At 49.5% G+C, this 17461-nt stretch overlaps 1 protein-coding gene across 2 annotated transcripts; it reads left to right on the top strand.

Annotated features, from left to right (window-relative positions):
- The first annotated feature begins 38 nt into the window (after positions 1-38).
- Positions 39-17458, top strand: Loxl3 (lysyl oxidase like 3). 2 transcript variants are annotated; one of them, XM_028762365.1, is made up of 14 exons: positions 39-121; positions 1279-1621; positions 3212-3375; positions 4197-4411; positions 14127-14346; positions 14686-14866; positions 15110-15264; positions 15416-15583; positions 15709-15871; positions 15989-16232; positions 16333-16448; positions 16522-16658; positions 16772-16883; positions 17017-17458. In XM_028762365.1, the coding sequence occupies exons 2-14, from the start codon at positions 1306-1308 to the stop codon at positions 17088-17090; spliced, it is 2265 nt and encodes a 754-aa protein (XP_028618198.1). In that variant the 5' UTR covers positions 39-121; positions 1279-1305; the 3' UTR covers positions 17091-17458. The 2 variants fall into 2 exon arrangements, with proteins under 2 accessions (XP_028618198.1, XP_028618199.1); XM_028762366.1 differs by lacking the exons at positions 39-121; positions 1279-1621; positions 3212-3375; positions 4197-4411 and adding an exon at positions 10710-11178.
- Positions 17459-17461: the final 3 nt, after the last annotated feature.

The following is a 17461-nucleotide window of genomic DNA, read 5'->3' as shown; positions in this document are numbered from 1 at the left end:
AGGGGGGAGGAAGGGGGGGTCCAGTCTCCCCTGGCCGAACACTTTTTTTCTGAGAAGTCCTGAAAGTAATCTCCAGGACCAGGACTCTGCTTCCAGCCTCTGGAGTTCTGCCTAGTCGAAGGTAGGGGAGTTACTGCCGGCCAGCGGGAAGAGGAGTTGGGGATGGAGAGGATGGTGGACCAGGGGAAACGTTGATTTGGGATGGAGTCTGGGAAGCCAACCAACTGACAGTTTTATTATTGCTCAAGGAGCGAAACAGAAGAGTGGAGGGCTGAACAGAATGTTGGGGATGGAGGCTCCAGGGTGCAATTTGCAGGCCCAACGCTGAACACCAGGGCTTCAGAGCCAAACGCCCCCAGAACAAAGCTGTCTTGTCTGAGTTGGAGGAAGCAATTCAGGGCCCCCTTACTGTGGAGAGCTGTTTTCAGCCTTGGATAGAGAAGGCCTGAGCGGAGGAGCTAGCCCTAGCTTTTGGTTGCCCAGTGACAGAAAAAGAGATGTTACAGGGAGTTTGGATAACTCCACATCAAACCCTGCCCAGCTTGAAGCCTAAGACTCCTGGAGCCCCTGACCCTGCAGCATATTTGCGAGCCCATGTGCTATGAAGGGTGGCAGAAGGTTCTCCTACTCTGTCCGTTTAGTCTCAGCCCTTCCTGCCTAGGCATCTGCCTCTATAGGAAATTGCTAAGACTCTTCTCATTCATAATGCTGAGATCTCCTCGAGACTGGTTTCCCAGGCTCCCCTTGCTTGTGCTCCTGTGTGAGTCTGTCTAACTGCACGGGTCTGCTGCGGTTTCTCCTGTGCCTGCACCTTGGCTTTTATTCCTTTTCCTCGTGGTTTTTGCTTTTCTGTGTCATTCCCCATCACTATGTGCTTTGTGTTTTTTTTTAATCCTCTATCCATATTCAATATGTCTCTCACCCTGTGTCTTTTTGTTTTTTCCCCTTAGTTCCCACAGTCTCCCTTCCTGTCACATTCTGTCTAGGTCGTCCTCTCTGTGTCTCTTCTCAATATCTCTGTTTATCCAGCCCATCCTTAGACTCTTGGTCTCTAACCCATACCCACCCCGTGAATGGAAGCAAATAGAGATGATGGCAATGGTGGTAACAATGGCCAAACCAGGGAAGGTTATAGTGGACCATAGTTATTCGTTTTATTATTTGCAAAGAGAAAGGAGAGTCTCCCTCACCCCCAATCTAGGTCTCTAGGGCTGTGTCTGTTTTCTTTGTGTTCCTACCCTCACTTAGTGTGTGTGTCTCTCCTTCTCTGTCCCTTAGTGCCCCCCTCCTTGGGCCCTACCTGCCATGAGAGCTGTCAGAGTGTGGCATTGCTGCCCATGGGGACTACTGTTGCTGCACTTTCTGTGCAGCTCCAGTGTGGGGTCTCCGTCTCCTTCTACCAGCCCAGAGAAGAAGGTAGGAAGCCAGGGGCTGAGGTTCCGGCTGGCTGGCTTTCCTAGAAAGCCCTATGAAGGTCGTGTGGAGATACAGCGAGCCGGTGAATGGGGCACCATCTGTGATGATGACTTCACGCTGCAGGCTGCCCATGTCCTCTGCCGGGAGCTGGGCTTCACAGAGGCCACAGGTTGGACCCACAGTGCCAAATATGGCCCAGGATCAGGTGAGCTCTAGTCTAGAGCCCAGACATAACCTAAGTGCAGTTCAAGTACAAAGAGAAAGACAAAACACCGTGGTGGCACAGCCAAAGGGACATGGGACACCAAGAATGGATAGAATCAAGCAAATCCACAGATTATAAACCGTCTAACATACTAATTTCAGGGCCATGTGACCTGAAGCTAGCCAGTACCTTCCATGAGCCTCAGTGTTCTGTGTGTGCAGTGAGGAGGGGGTTATGTTCTCTTCTGCAAAGTAAGATTCTATAGAGCCATGCACAAAGACATCCCAGTGCAGGGGAGCCCTGAATGGTCCAAGTGCAGTTGGTTCAATGATAATGTGAGGGCAGGTTAATGGTATCTGCATGTCCCCTAGCTGGAAGGGGTCAAATACTACGGCTGACAAAGTCGGGATCCAGACTAGCAAGCAGGAACTCACATGGAACAAGTATGACAGTGTGAGGGTTGGGACACAATCCTCTGAGGCTGAAAGTGCTCAGACCATATGGACTCACAGTACGATTGATGGACATGGTGCAACCTGCTATTGATCCCCCCACCCAATCCCTTTCCCAGTTGCTCTACTGCTTCTGAGATAAAGTGTCACTTTGGAGATAACAAACTTTAAGAGGAACAGTAGAAAGTAGAAATGCTCAGAAGTACTTTCCCTGCACTCAGTTCTCCAGAGAGACAGAGGGAAGGGGGGAGGAAGGTGGAGACAAACAGAGACAGAGAGACAGAGAGGAAACCGCTTTCAGAAAGCCACTTTCAGGAGGAATAGCTAAAGAAACCAAAAGTCTGGCACAGAAACAAACAAGCAAAGCCTCACTTAGCAATTACATGATGGTCGGGTTCAATTCAGGAAGGATAGTCGTGGCTGAAGGGTTTTCTGGGCGGCATCAAAGGACTGAATTATACCTAGCAGGGGAAAGTTATAAAGACCCACAAGGACCTTCTGATAGTTATGTGGCTTCCTGGGGCAGAAGGTAAAGCCCTGTTAGACTAGGTGAGGCGCTCTGAACACTGTCTGGGACACAGACTTTTCAGGAGGTTCCTCCCAGTTTTGAGTAGTCAGTGATAGTCTGTATGGTCCAGAGAGTAAAAATAGGGTTTCCGTGACAGTAGGCAACGTAGGTATACAGGAAAACGATGCAGGGGAGATGGCAGGGTGAAGTGAAAAAAATCTAAGCTTTCCAAGTCTCTTAGGCAAGTTACATCATTTGTTGGAGTCCCAGTCTATTTATATAAAGGAACCTTCTGGCGGCTCCAGCCTAAGAGCGACTGTATATATACTATGGCAAAGCATTTCTCACACAGTAGGTACTTAACTATAGCTGTTATTGAACGAATCCTGATTGATATTGGTGAGAACGTAATTGATGATTCTCTGTTGGCTGTTTTTGTTTTAATTCACCCTAAGCAATTCTTCAGTGTCCCAGATCACCACTAACCTTGCATCAACCTTACACTGTCTTTCCACTTCCCCTCCAGAGTCTCCTGTCTCTTCCCCATCTTTTTCTCATCAAAGAAGGATTAGCCTCAAGGCCACCATCACTCGGTCAGCTATCCTCAAGTACTCATCTCCCTTTCCATAGGCCGAATCTGGTTGGACAATCTGAGCTGCAGGGGGACCGAAGGAAGTGTGACAGAATGTGCCTCCCGGGGCTGGGGAAACAGTGACTGTACCCATGATGAGGACGCCGGGGTCATCTGCAAGGACCAGCGACTTCCTGGTTTCTCAGACTCCAACGTCATTGAGGTCTGCAACATACATTTGTGCATGTGTACTCTCGCGCATCGGCCCGCCTGCGCACGCACGCACGCACACACAAACACACACACACACACACACACACACACACACACACACGGCTGCCAGGTGCCATATGTGGTTAGAAGAGATATTATAAAGGGATACCATAAGCTTTTATAGGATAATATGGATTTCTGGGATACTTGGAAGATGGGGGCAGATGAGGTGTGTACGGGTGTTCTGCAGTCATGTATGGCTGTGCACCCTGCGCATGCCTCTCTTCAAGAGGCCAGAAGAGGGCCCTGGATCCCATGGAACTGGAGTTAACGATGGTTGTGAGCTGCCATGTGGGTCCTGGGAATTGAACCGCAGGTCTTCAGGAAGAGTTCTATCCCCAATCCAATTATTTCAAGTAGTCACATGGAGTTACTAAACAAGGCAAGAGCTCTCCAGTTTCATTCCTGTTCACCTGTCCCTCTCCTCCAAAGTTTCCGCGCTCCTCCGATCGTTTTTTTTTTTTTTTTTACTTTTTCCTCTTCCTAAGACACTTCCATTGTGAAGGTTGCCTCATGCTTCAGGCAGACTTATTATAGCTTCCTTTCCTCAGTGCCTTCGGCCCCCGTGATTATGTCCCGAACATAGCATATTCTGCCACCGCTGCACACTGCACTCTGGGTCCATCCCCCACATAGGCGGCTGGCCTGGCGTCTTCCTCAGCCCTATCTCAGTGATCCCACCATTGGGTTTTACAGACACGATTAGGGCTCCTTCAGGGCGGCACAGGATTGCTACTGTGATTCTTTCTCCTGCCTCTGGTCCCATCTCAGGTGGAGCATCAGCTGCAAGTGGAGGAGGTGCGACTCCGACCAGCCGTGGAGTGGGGCAGGCGACCCCTGCCTGTGACTGAGGGCCTGGTTGAAGTCAGGCTTCCTGAAGGCTGGTCGCAAGTGTGTGACAAAGGCTGGAGTGCCCACAACAGCCACGTAGTCTGCGGTATGCTGGGCTTCCCTGGAGAAAAGAGAGTCAACATGGCCTTCTACAGGTGCGGGGACTAAGGGTGTTTGCAGACTTTGGAGAGGGTGAGAGACACTGTGGGAAGCCCAGGAGGGAACACAAGGAGACTGCTGTGACATAGGCAACTGAGAAACCATGCGTAACCTCGAAGGCTTTCCTAACCCGAAATTGAAACAGCTAGGCAAAGTGCAGAATGCGCATGCGCGCGCCAGTGACGTCAGTGGTCAGCAGGCAGATTTCTGGAGTCTGGGCCCTGGGGCCTTGAAAGCTCAGAGTTCGTGGAGGGTGCGGCCGCCTGTCAGAGGCGGTGCCTGAGGGTGTCTTTGCGAGGCTGCGCCCCGGGCCTCAGAGATTGTGACTGGCCAGTGCCAAGTCATCCTAGGGAACGCTGCGCAAAGGGCGGCTTCCTTCTTGGAACATCTCATTTGGTAAATGAGATAGAAACAGCCAGTTAGATGACTTTTCATTAAGCACGCTGCAAAAGATGTGGGCAGGGTATTGTAGAAGTGCCAGTCTTTGAAGAAAGTCTACACTCCATGCATTGAGATAGAAAACCAGCTCAGGTCTTATCTCTAGTACGCATAAAGCTGCCTTTTAAACCTCAATATACTCTGACTGGGTAGAACACGGTGGTAGTGTAACCAATATTTCATGCTCTCATCTATAGTGAAATTATAAGAGAATTTTTGGTCTTGCTAAAATGCAGATAAAGTGTGTTCACAGCTGTCTCTGGTAATCCTCCACAGAATGCTAACACAGGTTTGAGTGTAAGCTTATTATTCCGATCATTTTTAGATCTCTAAGAATTGCCATATGTTTTCCTTAGCGACTTACTCTGGAATAGCATTTACCTGTAGAATAAGCAAACTTTCTCTTTCTTTCTAAAATCAATACATTCTCTAACACCCACTCATTTCTATACTTGCTGGAAATTTCTTTACTGTGGTACCCAAACATATCTTTGTTTTTTCAGCACTGAGGAACACAGTTGTCCTCTGCAGACTGACAGCATTTTACAAAGCTGTGTGCGGTGGTGTGCCTGCAGTGGTGTGCCTGCGGTGGTGTGCCTGCACTGGCGTCCATCCTGGGCTGGGCTCCTTGCACTGTCCTCAGGCCGTCTTTCAGAATCCAAACACCAGGTTATAAACAGTTGTAGGACTGAAACCCAAGCTTTTCCAAGATTCGAGGATGGACTGAAACAAAGTCTAGAGAGTCACTCACCCAACATTTATTTGATGCCACACTGTGTGCCGGCTTCTATTGTAGGCTTTGGTGATTCCACACAAAGCACAGTTGTTCTTCCTCTGGGGACAAGGGGACAACAGAAAATAAGTGAACTTATCAAATGGAAGGATGGCCGTGTTAGCATGGCCTCTATCAGAACCAGGTTCATGGCATCTTATTCAAAGAATTGAAAGAGTGCATGCAAATAGCAAAGAGGGAAAGGATTTTATTCAAAGGTGAAGTGGAAGAATGGAACAGGTAGGCTGCAAGAGAGCGAGCAGCAGGCTACCTGAGCTAGTGCTCGAGGTCACCTGGTCACCACCCATGGCTCCCTTTTGTGGGTCCAGGAGAAGGACTGGCATTAAAGAGATGAACATGGGCAGTTCCCTATTTTGATTGGCAGACTTGGGTTGTATAAGCCTTTGGTTGCTGTTCATATCTTTTCCCAAGATGTGTCTGATTTTAATCAATATGTACACCTGATTGTGCATAAACATAAGATGGTAGATTGGGGCTTTTCCTTAAAAGTATACTCAGAGGATACAGTGTACCTTGCTGCACTGGCTCCCAAACCTGCCTGTACTGGCTAGGCTCACTGCTCCTGTTCCTGAATATTCATCAGGATGTGTTTGCTCCAAAAAGAGAGTTACTAAGGGTTCCTGGATCAGTTGTGACAGAGCTTTGTCTAGATGGGGGAAGAGGGGCAGTGAGGAGGGCATCCCAGGATGTTCAGCGCTTTGTTGAGAAAGGGCATGCATATATGTAGCTCAAGCCAACTAGAATCCCAGTTTGCTAAACTGTCACCATGCTTGTCTGCCTCAGTAGTATGCAGTAAGAATAAGGAAGTAAAAGTGCTGAGGGAAAGCCTTTTTGAGTAGACATCACATGAGGGAGGGTTTAAAGCTATGCAGACATGTAGGTGAGGAAGGAGAATTATAAGAAATGGGGGAGGAGTGGAGAGAAGGCATTCTTGTCTTCATCTCAGTGTGGCTAGAGCTAAGTCAACATAGAACATGCCAGGTGACCTGATACAGGAGATGGAAGGGAATATTTGGGGAACTGGATCCAGGAGGGCCATGTGGGAGACACTGGCTTTACCCTGAGACATAAGGAACCGTTGGAGGGTTTTGAGCCGAGGTTTTGTTTTGCTGTTTTAATTTTTATCACATTTTTATTTATCTTGAGTGCCACTGTGAACAAATGGAAGTCAGAGGATGACTTGCCAGAGTCTGTTGTCTCCTATGCGGGGTCCAGGGATTGAACTCAGGTTACCAGTCTTGATGCAAGCTCCTTTCTATGCTGAGCCATTTTCTCCTGCCCCTGAGGTGGTTCTGGTTTTGGTTGAAACCATATCTTGGATGTTCCTGGCTGGCCCTGAACCCCTTCTACCTCTACCTCCCAAGACCAGGAATATGGGTCTGCATCAGCACACCCAGCTGAGGGGTGACATTTAATCACATTTCTTTCTTTCTTTCTTTCTTTCTTTCTTTCTTTCTTTCTTTCTTTCTTTCTTTCTTCCTTTCTTCCTTCCTTCCTTCCTTCCTTTCTTTCTTTTCTTCTTTTCTTTTTTCTTTTTTTGGTTTTTTGAGACAGGGTTTCTCTGTGTAGCCTGGCTGTCCTGGAACTCACTCTGTAGACCAGGCTGACCTTGAACTCAGAAATCCACCTGCCTCTGCTTCCCAAGTGCTGGGATTAAAGTCATGCACCACCACTGCCTGGCTTGATCACATTTCTAATCATTACTTTGACTTAGAATTGTTTTATCTTGTTTATTAGTGTGTGTGTTCGTGTGCTCTGTGTTTGTGTGTGTATGTGTGTGTGTTCATGTGCTGTGTACTCAGCAGTGCATGTGGGAAGCCAAAGAAAAACTTTCAAGAGTCAGCTGTCTCCCTTCACACTGGATTCCTGGAACAAACTCAAGTTCCCAGTGTCCAGTGGTGACAGCGTTTACCTCCTAAGCCATCTCACCACCCATAGCTATTCCTTTGATTGCTTTGCTCTTTGCTTCTCTCTCTCTCTCTCTCTCTCTCTCTCTCTCTCTCTCTCTCTCTCTTTTTTAATATCTCATGTGTGTGTGTGTTTGTGTGTGTGTGTGTTTTCATCAAATTACAGGTGTGCACCACCATGCCCAGTTTTGTATTTGTAATTTTAAACTTGTTTTGGTATTGTAGAATACATAGAAGCTATAGAATTTTAGAAGGAAAATGTATAGGTATTAGAACTCCTTACTGCTCTTGTACAGGTAATGAAACTGAGGCTCTGAGAGCTTTGGTGCGCATAAGAAGACACTTCTTTATAAAGACACTCCCCCTATGCAGCAGCTTACACTGGTAATCCCCTTGCCTCAGCTCTGAGTGCTGGGACTGCAGGATTTTCCACCATGCCTGGCTTTTGTGTCCACTCCCTCATTCATGTCACTGGGGCACTGACTGACCTCCATGCAAGGGTGGAGAGCACAAAGATGCGAAATGATGATGGAGGTAGGCAGGCACAGATTACAGATCCGCAGGCTGTGGCTACAGATCGGCTAGGTCTTTCTGATAAAAGTAATGGGGAAAGACAGTAAAGTGGCTAGTTGGTTCGTTGGTTGATTTGTCTGGGGAAGGACAGGGAGTCTCTACATAGCTGTCCTGAAACTCACTATATGGACCAGGCTGGCCTCAAACTCATAGAGATCTACCTGCCTCTGCCTCCCAAGTGCTAGGATTAAAGGTGTACGCCACCATGTCAAGTGACAGCAGAGTGTTCAGTGAAGCTAGACATGGTGGTATTCACCCACAAGCCCAGAAGACTGGAGCCTAAGGCAGCAGGATCTGAGCTACAGGCTGACTTAGAGATTCTGTCTCCAAGGAGCTGAGGCAGTGCAATGGAGATGTCAGTGAGGTGACATGATCAGGTTGTGGCTTTCATAAATGAAACAGTCACGGTGCTGGAGAGATGGCTCATTGGTTAAAAGCACTTGCTGTTCTTTCAGAGGACTTGAGTTCAGATCCCAGCTCCCACATCAGGTCTCACAAACACCTGTAATTCCAGCTCTAGGAAATAGAGTGGCTTATTCTGGCTTCCACAGATAAATCCATACATATATGCTCTACCCACGCATAGATACACACACACACACCGTGAATGTAAACTTTTTTTTTTTTTTTTGGTTTTTCGAGACAGGGTTTCTCTGTGTAGCCCTGGTTGTCCTGGAACTCACTTGGTAGACCAGGCTGGCCTCGAACTCAGAAATCCACCTGCCTCTGCCTCCCAAGTGCTGGGATTAAAGGCGTGCGCCACCACCGCCCGGCTGAATGTAAACTTTTAAATAATTACTTTAATGAAATAAATACCTTTTAAAACAATTAAAAGCTGGGTCTGCAGCACATGCCTTCAAGGTTATCCTTGGCTACATGTTGAATTTGAGGCCTGCCAGGGCTACATAGTGAGACCTGCCTCAGAAAATCACAGTCCTGGAGGGATTGCTCAGCAGTTAAAAGTACTGGCTGTTCTTCCAGACTACACAGGGTACAGGCCCCAGCACTGACATGGTGGTTCACCACCCTCTGTAGCTCCAGTTCTGGAACTCTGATGCTCTCCTCGGATTCCACATGCACCAGACATGCACAAGATGCACAGATACACATGCAAGCAAAACACCCACACACATAAAACCAAATTTACAAAAACAAAAAACCAAAACAGCCATGCATGGTGATGGCATATGCTTGTAACCCTAATACTTGGGAGGCTCAGGCAAGAGAATTACAAGTTTAAGGCCAGCCTCGAAAGCACTCAGAGGAAGAGAGTAAATAAATTTTAAAATCGTCATATAAAATCCCAGTGCACCTTCACACACTATACTATGTCAAAATATGTGGGTATTCAAGAGAAATGGCAGGGCAGGAACACAGACAAAGAAACAACCAAGGGGCCGACAGGGAACACCATAAACCTCCTTCTAAGATGCAGACCAGCCAGGCGACAGTGGTAATGCACACTTTTAATTCCAGTAATGGGCAGGCAGAGGCAGGTGGATCTCTGAGTTCAAGGCCAGCCTGGCTATAGATTATATCCTGTGATCCCAGTATGTATGATGCAAAAGCAGAAGAATCAACACTGGCTCAAGGCCATCCAGGGTTATGTAATCAAGATCCTGTCTCAACCCTGCATCCTACCTCTCTGCATCCCCCGAGAAAGGCATACATAGTGTTGGACAGGACAAAGAGCGGCCATAATTAAAGTCTTCAAGATTAAAAGGACAATGAGGAGAAAGTGACTTAAGGAAACCCTTGAAGAAGGAAGTAAGGCAGTTCACTCCCCCGAAAACATGTTTGGGAGATGAGCTCGGCTTGTGAGTGACCAGACCTATGGGACTGGAATGTGGGCAGGAAGATTCCCCAGTCAAATGTCAAAGCTAATGTTTTCAGATATGTTCTCAGTCCCTGGACCAGCAGTCTCAGGTCTAGACAGTGCCAGGGTATTCCTTGGAGAGACCACCCAAGAAACACACACACACAGGAGTGAAAGAGATGCTGTCAGCCTCCCTGGGCCTGATCCAAGCTGCTTCTCTGACCTCCAGATCCCAATGGCCCCTCCTCTGCCCTCTCCTGAGATTGTCCACCAACCTCCAGAGCCAGTGACCCTCATCCCTCACCCATCTTGATCTAAGTTCTGAAGGTCCTGGTACTGGGGCACTGTTGTGAGTCCATGGCCTTCACTGAGGCCGCTCGGCTGTCCCTGTGCTAGTAGGGCCAGTAGGGCCTTGGAGCAGCCGATGGTCTCCCACTCTACTCTTGGAAGCTCTCTATTAGGAATCTTGCCCCCGGTTCTGGCTGCACTGGCCTTTTCCACTTGGTTCTACATCAATCCTGACTTAATGTTGTCTTATCCTCACAGAAAGTTGAGGAAGCGAGCCGCCAAAGCCTCAGCCCGACACCCCAAGTCCCTTGGAAGGTAAAGGGGCAAGAGCCCCAGGGACCTCCTGTCAGCCCCTGAGGCCTCAGGAGGTGGATGGATGGAAACCTATCCATGTCCATCCCAGAACCCAAGCCTGTGGGTTAGGAACGTACTTGAAGATTGGCTGCTCCCAGGGGAGGTGGGCACGGGAATGGGTGAGCTTTGATCTTAGGGAATGGGAGGAGGCAGTTATGTAGGAACAGCTGAGGAGACACAGCAGCCTCGGCCCTTGCATCCCTCCTCCTCTGCACCCACAGCTCCCTTGGTCCAGGAACAATCCCACTCTCTCCCCCATTAACCTTCTGCCGACCTCCTCTCCTCTCCCTCACCTGGATTTCCATAAGTAGATTTGCCTTTAGTGGCAAATCTAGATTTTAGATTTGATTCCAGTAAGCATCAGGGGTTGCTGACTGCATACCCCCCTTGACATTCAGCAGTCTTTGTGTGCAGGGAAATCAGCTTCCCTCCCCATACAGTGAACAAAGGGTCCTTTTAAAAGCAGAGTGCTTCACTTCTCCCAGGCCACATGCTCAATAACTGCCTCTACCAACATCTTTCTCCCTTTTGCAGAACAATCAACAAGTTTAAAGTCAAACACAAGCCCCGAGTGGGCAGAGGGCCAAGTAAGAGGTAAATGAAGTTGGGGTTGGAAGCAGAGAGGAAACAGGGCAGGCAGGGGCAGGGTTCTGACCAGGAAAGTGTGCAGGGCAGGCCTGTTGGACTGATGGAGCTGATGACAGGTGAAGAGGCAACTGTGACAAACACCTTCCAGATCCTTCCAGAAACGGGAAGTAAGGCGCTGTGTTGTAAATCTCTGGGGACTGTGTTAGTCACAAGACTTTGTGCTTGCCCATGTGCTTGTCTTTCTTCCGTGACCTCCAGTAGGCAATCCAGCACTCTGTCCTGTACCTGCCTTTCCACATGAGATCACGGAGTGCCCAAGAGATTGGTGTTCTCATCCTGCTTTATCTGATGAGTGCTTCAAAGTTCTATTTTTTTTTTTAAGTAAATATTGCCAAGGACTGGAGAGATGGCCTATGGATCCCACTTGGGATCAGTGGTTAAGAGTGTGGACTGCTCTTTCAGGGGACCTGAGTTCAATTCCTAGTACCCACATTAGGCAACTCTACTCGACTGACACTCTGACACATACATACATTATTAAAGGGTTTTTTTGTTTTGTTCTGTTTTTTTTGTTGTTGTTGTTTTTTCGAGACAGGGTTTCTCTGTGTAGCCCTGGCTGTCCTGGAACTCTCTGTAAACCAGGCTGGCCTCGAACTCAGAAATCCATCTGCCTCTGCCTCCCAAGTGCTGGGATTAAAGGCGTGTGCCACCACTGCCCGGCGTAAGACTTCTTTTTTGTTTTTGTTTTTTTTTAATTTAACATTACCAGTTTACTAGGTGAGGAGGGTAGCCTATGGAACTTTTCCAGGAATAACTTAAGAATTACACCCCACCTGGCTGCCTATTAGGCATCCAGTTGTATATTTTCTTCCTGGGCTCACTCAGAATTCAAGCACATAAGAGACTTCCAATCCTTCCATCCAACTTGTCTTTAGAAGGCCGTACCACTAAAACCTCCCTGATAACTTATGACTGAGGCCAGGAGAAAGCATTTCTTCCATTGTCCCCTCTTCCCTCAGCAAGCCCCAGTGCACCCCAGGACACCCATAGTATGTCTCACGAGTGGGCTTCTGTCCTGGTAGCTGTCTGAGGAGCTCAGAATTTGATGAGTGCTAGTTCTTGCAGTCCTCTTTGGCTTATGTCATCTTTGCCTAACACAAATATTCTTTAGTTCCTTTTCTGACTCCCAGCATGCACTGCTGTTTTTATTGGTTATAAGGAGAGGGTAAGAGAGAGTTGGAAATTAGATGTTTTTTCCTGTGATGGCCTGTCTTTGACTTTCAGCCAAACAGGACACTGAAAGTACCTAATCTCTTTGGTTTTCAGTATCAGTTTACCCTAGGCTTCCAAATGTTTTGTTTCTGTAAAGTCTCCAGCCTCCTTTGCCCATTTTGCATGTTTTGTTTTTTTTGAGACAGGGTTTCTCTGTGTAGCCCTGGCTGTCCTGGAACTCAATCTGTAGACCAGATTGGCTTTGAACTCAGAGATCCACCTGCCTCTGCCTCTGGAGTGCTGGGATTAAAGGTATGGACCACCATAGCCCAGTCTTTTGCCTGTTTTGTTATAACTACCTTCTCTCTTGTCTTCCTAGCTTTAAATTGTTACATTCCCTCTTTTCTCTAATGTCAAGGATAAGGCACCAGGTTGCAATAAATCAGCCTGGTGGACCTACTTCACCCACACCAGGCCTCTGCTTTCCCTTTCTCCCTGAGTTCCACCCAGCCTTTCTGGGAAGAGAGTTCTCCCTTCTCATCACCTAGCTGCAAGCTCTTGTTCTCTGGTGTCTACGAGTTCCCCTCTTCTCTCAGGCATCTCTACAGTGTTTCCAAGTGTGAACATCTCCTGTTTTGTCCTATTTTCTGCTCAGATGGCTGTGGGACAACCTCAGATGAAATCGCACATCATGACTACCTCATTGAGACATCTGTGTTTGCCTTTTGGAGGCCATAGCCGCCTTCCTTCTTTAGCCACATAGTCCCTCCAACTTCTGTCTGCCTTCGTTCCAGAGAGTCATCACCAGTTCTTCTAGTCTATTCTCGCCGTAGCTGTCTGTCATATTCTGACAGGGCTTCTAACCTGGAAGCCCCTCTGGCCTCTGAGAAGCCATTTAGATTCGGCCTTCCTCAGTACTCTGCACCCAGCTCATCTTCATTTGGCTTGTTGAGTCACAGCGTAAGAGAAGGGTCTGCTCCCTGGCTAGTCAGGCCAGTTTTCTCTCTCTTTCTTTCTTTCTTTCTTTCTTTTTCTTTCTTTCTTTTGGTTTTTCGAGACAGGGTTTCTCTGTGTAGCCCTGCCTGTCCTGGAACTCACTCTGTAGACCGGGCTGGCCTCAAACTCAGAAATTCGCCTGCCTCTGCCTCCCAAGTGCTGGGATTAAAGGCGTGCGCCACCACCGTCCGGCCAGGCCAGTTATCTGGCTGCCCTTCCTTCTGAGCCATCTCTTCTGGCTTCCCGTTAGATTTGCATGGCTGCCTTGGCCTCAGCCTACCTTTAGGTCATTAAGAACAAGGTTGCAGCTGTGTGGTGGTGGTGCCTGCCTTTAATCCCAGCACTCCAGAAGGCAGAGGCAGACAGAGTTCTCTGAATTCAAGGCCAGCCTGCTCTATGGACAGCCAAGGCTACAGAGAAACCCTGTCTCAAAACACAAAAACAAAAACAAAACAAAACAAAACAAACAAACAAAAAAACAGAAAAGAACAAGGCTGTCGTCCAACCTGGCCACCCTTCCCTTAGGGCTCTGTTTTCGAGTTTCCAAAGAACCCCGACTGGGCAGCCAGTGTTTTCTCATACTACACACTTCAGTCCTGTCTTCCCACAAGGAAAACGAAGGGGAAGAAAGGGATAAGTGGCCATGAGAGGTTGGGGGTGGCAGGGAAGTGAACTGGCAGATAGCTGTGGGGCAGAGAGGTGAGAACTCACCCTCACACTACTGCACCTCACTCCTGTCCCCATAGGATGCTGGCCCAGAAGAAGCAACACTCCTTTGGTCTGCACAGTGTGGCATGTGTGGGCACAGAAGCCCATCTCTCCCTTTGCTCTCTAGAGTTCTATCGTGCCAATGACACCACCAGGTGCTCTGGGGGAAGCCCTGCAGTGGTGAGCTGTGTGCTGGGCCCTCTTTATGCCATCTTTACTGGTCAGAAGAAGCAGCAACACTCTAAGCCTCAAGGGGAGGTATGTAAGACAAGGAGTGTTTTCATTCAGCAGTACTGGGGATTGAACCTCAGGCTTCTCACACACACACACAGACACAGACACACACACACACACACACACACACACACACGGCAAACTTACTTTTCAGCTACACACTCCTGCCCAAGACTGAATGTGGGAACTCCCTATCCTGGCCTCTACTTACTAAGTAAGCCTTGACCTTTGAAGACAGGGAACCTTCCAGTGGCTGTGCCACAGATCTGATGCCACTCACTATCAGAAAAACTCCATTCAGCTCCCTGGTCTCCCCAAACCAGTGTTTCCATTCACCTCTTTGGGTATGTCTTTCTTCTACAGGCCCGGGTACGTCTAAAGGGCGGTGCCCACCATGGAGAAGGCCGAGTGGAAGTCCTGAAGGCTGGCACATGGGGAACAGTCTGTGACCGAAAGTGGGACCTACAGGCAGCCAGTGTGGTGTGTCGAGAGCTGGGCTTTGGCACTGCCAGAGAGGCCCTGAGTGGTGCCCGCATGGGGCAGGGTGAGGGGAGAGGATGTTCACACTTCTAGGGGTGGTGACGAGAGAGGATGCTTACACTTCTAGGGGTGGTGAGAAGAGAAGGTGCTCACACTTCTAGGGGTAGTGAGGGGAGGTGCTCACACTTATAGAGGTGGTGAGGGGAGCAGGTGCTCACACTTCTAGGGGTGCATTCCTTGGGAAGGCATGGAGTCCTCTGGCCAATGGTCTCGTGACAACCTCCTCAGCCTTGACTTCCACCTCTAGGCATGGGTGCTATCCACTTGAGTGAAGTTCGGTGCTCTGGCCAGGAACCCTCCCTTTGGAAATGCCCCTCCAAGAACATCACAGCTGAGGACTGTTCCCATAGCCAGGATGCGGGTGTCCGGTGCAACCTCCCCTACACTGGGGTAGAGACCAAGGTCAGTCATACATTCTAATGTAGGTCTTTCTACTCAGGCCTGGACATCTCTCAGCTCCCATACAACCCTGCCATTTGTGAGCCCTTTCTCTGTCCCTGCTGTGGACTGCCATGCCCAGAGTCCCCCGCACTTCCCCTTTATGCCTCTACAGATTCGACTCAGTGGGGGCCGCAGCCGATACGAAGGGCGAGTCGAGGTGCAAATAGGGGTACCTGGGCATCAGCGCTGGGGCCTCATCTGTGGGGATGACTGGGGAACACTGGAGGCCATGGTGGCCTGTAGGCAACTTGGTCTTGGCTACGCCAACCACGGCCTGCAGGTGAGTAGGGAGAAGACCAAAGCTGTTGTCACCAGAGTCCTTTGGGCAAGGACTGTGGAAACATGTCCCTTGGCCCTGGGAACTGGAACCTACGGCCTCACTGGAACACCTACCTACGTCCCCAGGAGACCTGGTACTGGGACTCAGGGAATGTGACTGAGGTGGTCATGAGCGGAGTGCACTGCACGGGGTCGGAGCTGTCCCTGAGCCAGTGTGCCCATCACAGCAGCCCCATCACCTGCAAGAGGACAGGAACCCGCTTCACTGCAGGAGTCATCTGTTCTGAGAGTGAGTAGTACACGTACAGAAGCTCCTTGGAGGGGCCGTGCCCTGCAGGGGCAGTCCCAGTCTCCCACACGGAGATGGAAGCACCCCCAGTGGTAACCACCACTCTTTCTCATGTAGCTGCTTCAGATCTGCTGCTGCACTCAGCACTGGTACAGGAGACTGCTTATATCGAAGACCGGCCATTGCACATGTTGTACTGTGCTGCTGAGGAGAACTGCCTGGCTAGCTCTGCGCGCTCTGCCAACTGGCCTTATGGCCACCGGCGTCTGCTCCGATTCTCTTCCCAGATCCACAACCTAGGAAGAGCTGACTTTAGACCCAAGGCTGGGCGCCATTCCTGGGTGTGGCATGAGTGTCACGGGTGAGAAGGCAGAGGGGGCCCAGAGACAAAGGCAAGGCTCAGGGGTGTGACAAGCCTGCTGGAATCTGGGGGGAGAATCACAAGTTCCCTTGTCCCACAGGCACTATCACAGTATGGACATCTTCACTCACTATGATATCCTGACCCCCAACGGCACCAAGGTGGCTGAAGGCCACAAAGCTAGTTTCTGTCTAGAAGACACTGAGTGTCAGGAGGGTGAGTTGGGGCCAGAGTGGACTTAAGCCCAGGCCCAGCCTTGCCCTTCACTGACATCTAACACTCCCTCTAGATGTCTCCAAGAGGTACGAGTGCGCCAACTTTGGAGAACAGGGCATCACTGTGGGATGCTGGGATCTCTACAGGCACGACATTGACTGTCAGTGGATCGACATCACAGATGTGAAACCAGGAAACTACATCCTTCAGGTGCCTGGCATCTGCCTGGGCTTTCCGATACTGGGGTTCGGGGTGGGTGATTAAGACACCTTTGATCTGTAGGAGTGCAGCTGGATCACACCAGTGTTCTTCCTCACTCACAGGTGGTTATCAACCCAAATTTTGAAGTAGCAGAAAGTGACTTCACCAACAATGCAATGAAGTGCAACTGCAAATACGATGGGCATCGCATCTGGGTGCACAACTGCCACATCGGTGGGTGACAGCTGAGGAGGGTGAATGCAGGGCAGGAGGGAAAGGCTTCCATCCCATCACCATGGCCCATGATGGGTACATGCTCTTGCCTCTGTGTGGGGACAGCCCCTAATAGTGCCTGTCTACTCTGCAGGTGATGCCTTCAGTGAAGAAGCCAACAGGAGGTTCGAGCGCTACCCTGGCCAGACCAGTAACCAGATTGTCTAAAATGCTACCACCCTCTCTGCAAACCACCACTGGCCCCCAATGGCAGGGGTCTGAGGCTGCCATTACCTCAGGAGCTTACCACAGGATCCCCTGGTGTCAGCAGGCGCACTACACTCATCCACCTGTGCACTACAGACGACAAACTGGTGCCTCCCTTACTGGGTCTGCTTGACCTTTGGCCAAGCACGGAGAATCAGCCAACAGACCCAGCAACAGACAGAACACACCACAAACAGACAGAACTGCCCCACACAGGATGGCAGCAGCTCATTCTCTTGAATAGGGGAGGTCAAGAGAGTCAGCTCCCAGAGCTCTACGTTCTCCTAAGTACCGAGTTACCTCTAGCCTTTTGGTGGGGGAAAGATCCAGCC

This window comes from Grammomys surdaster, unplaced genomic scaffold (assembly GCF_004785775.1).
Source record: "Grammomys surdaster isolate TR1022 unplaced genomic scaffold, NIH_TR_1.0 133, whole genome shotgun sequence".
NCBI classification, from domain to species: Eukaryota; Metazoa; Chordata; class Mammalia; order Rodentia; family Muridae; genus Grammomys; species Grammomys surdaster.
Note: the sequence above shows the minus strand (reverse complement) of the source record. Positions and strands in the feature narration are given on the sequence as shown.

Coding starts and splice junctions, on each gene's coding strand:
- Loxl3 (XM_028762365.1), top strand. CDS start 1,306: ATGAGAGCTGTCAGAGTGTGGCATTGCTGCCCATGGGGACTACTGTTG. Junction 15,872..15,988: donor AGGAGTCATCTGTTCTGAGA/GTGAGTAGTACA, acceptor TTTCTCATGTAG/CTGCTTCAGATCTGCTGCTG. Junction 16,659..16,771: donor CAGGAAACTACATCCTTCAG/GTGCCTGGCATC, acceptor CCTCACTCACAG/GTGGTTATCAACCCAAATTT.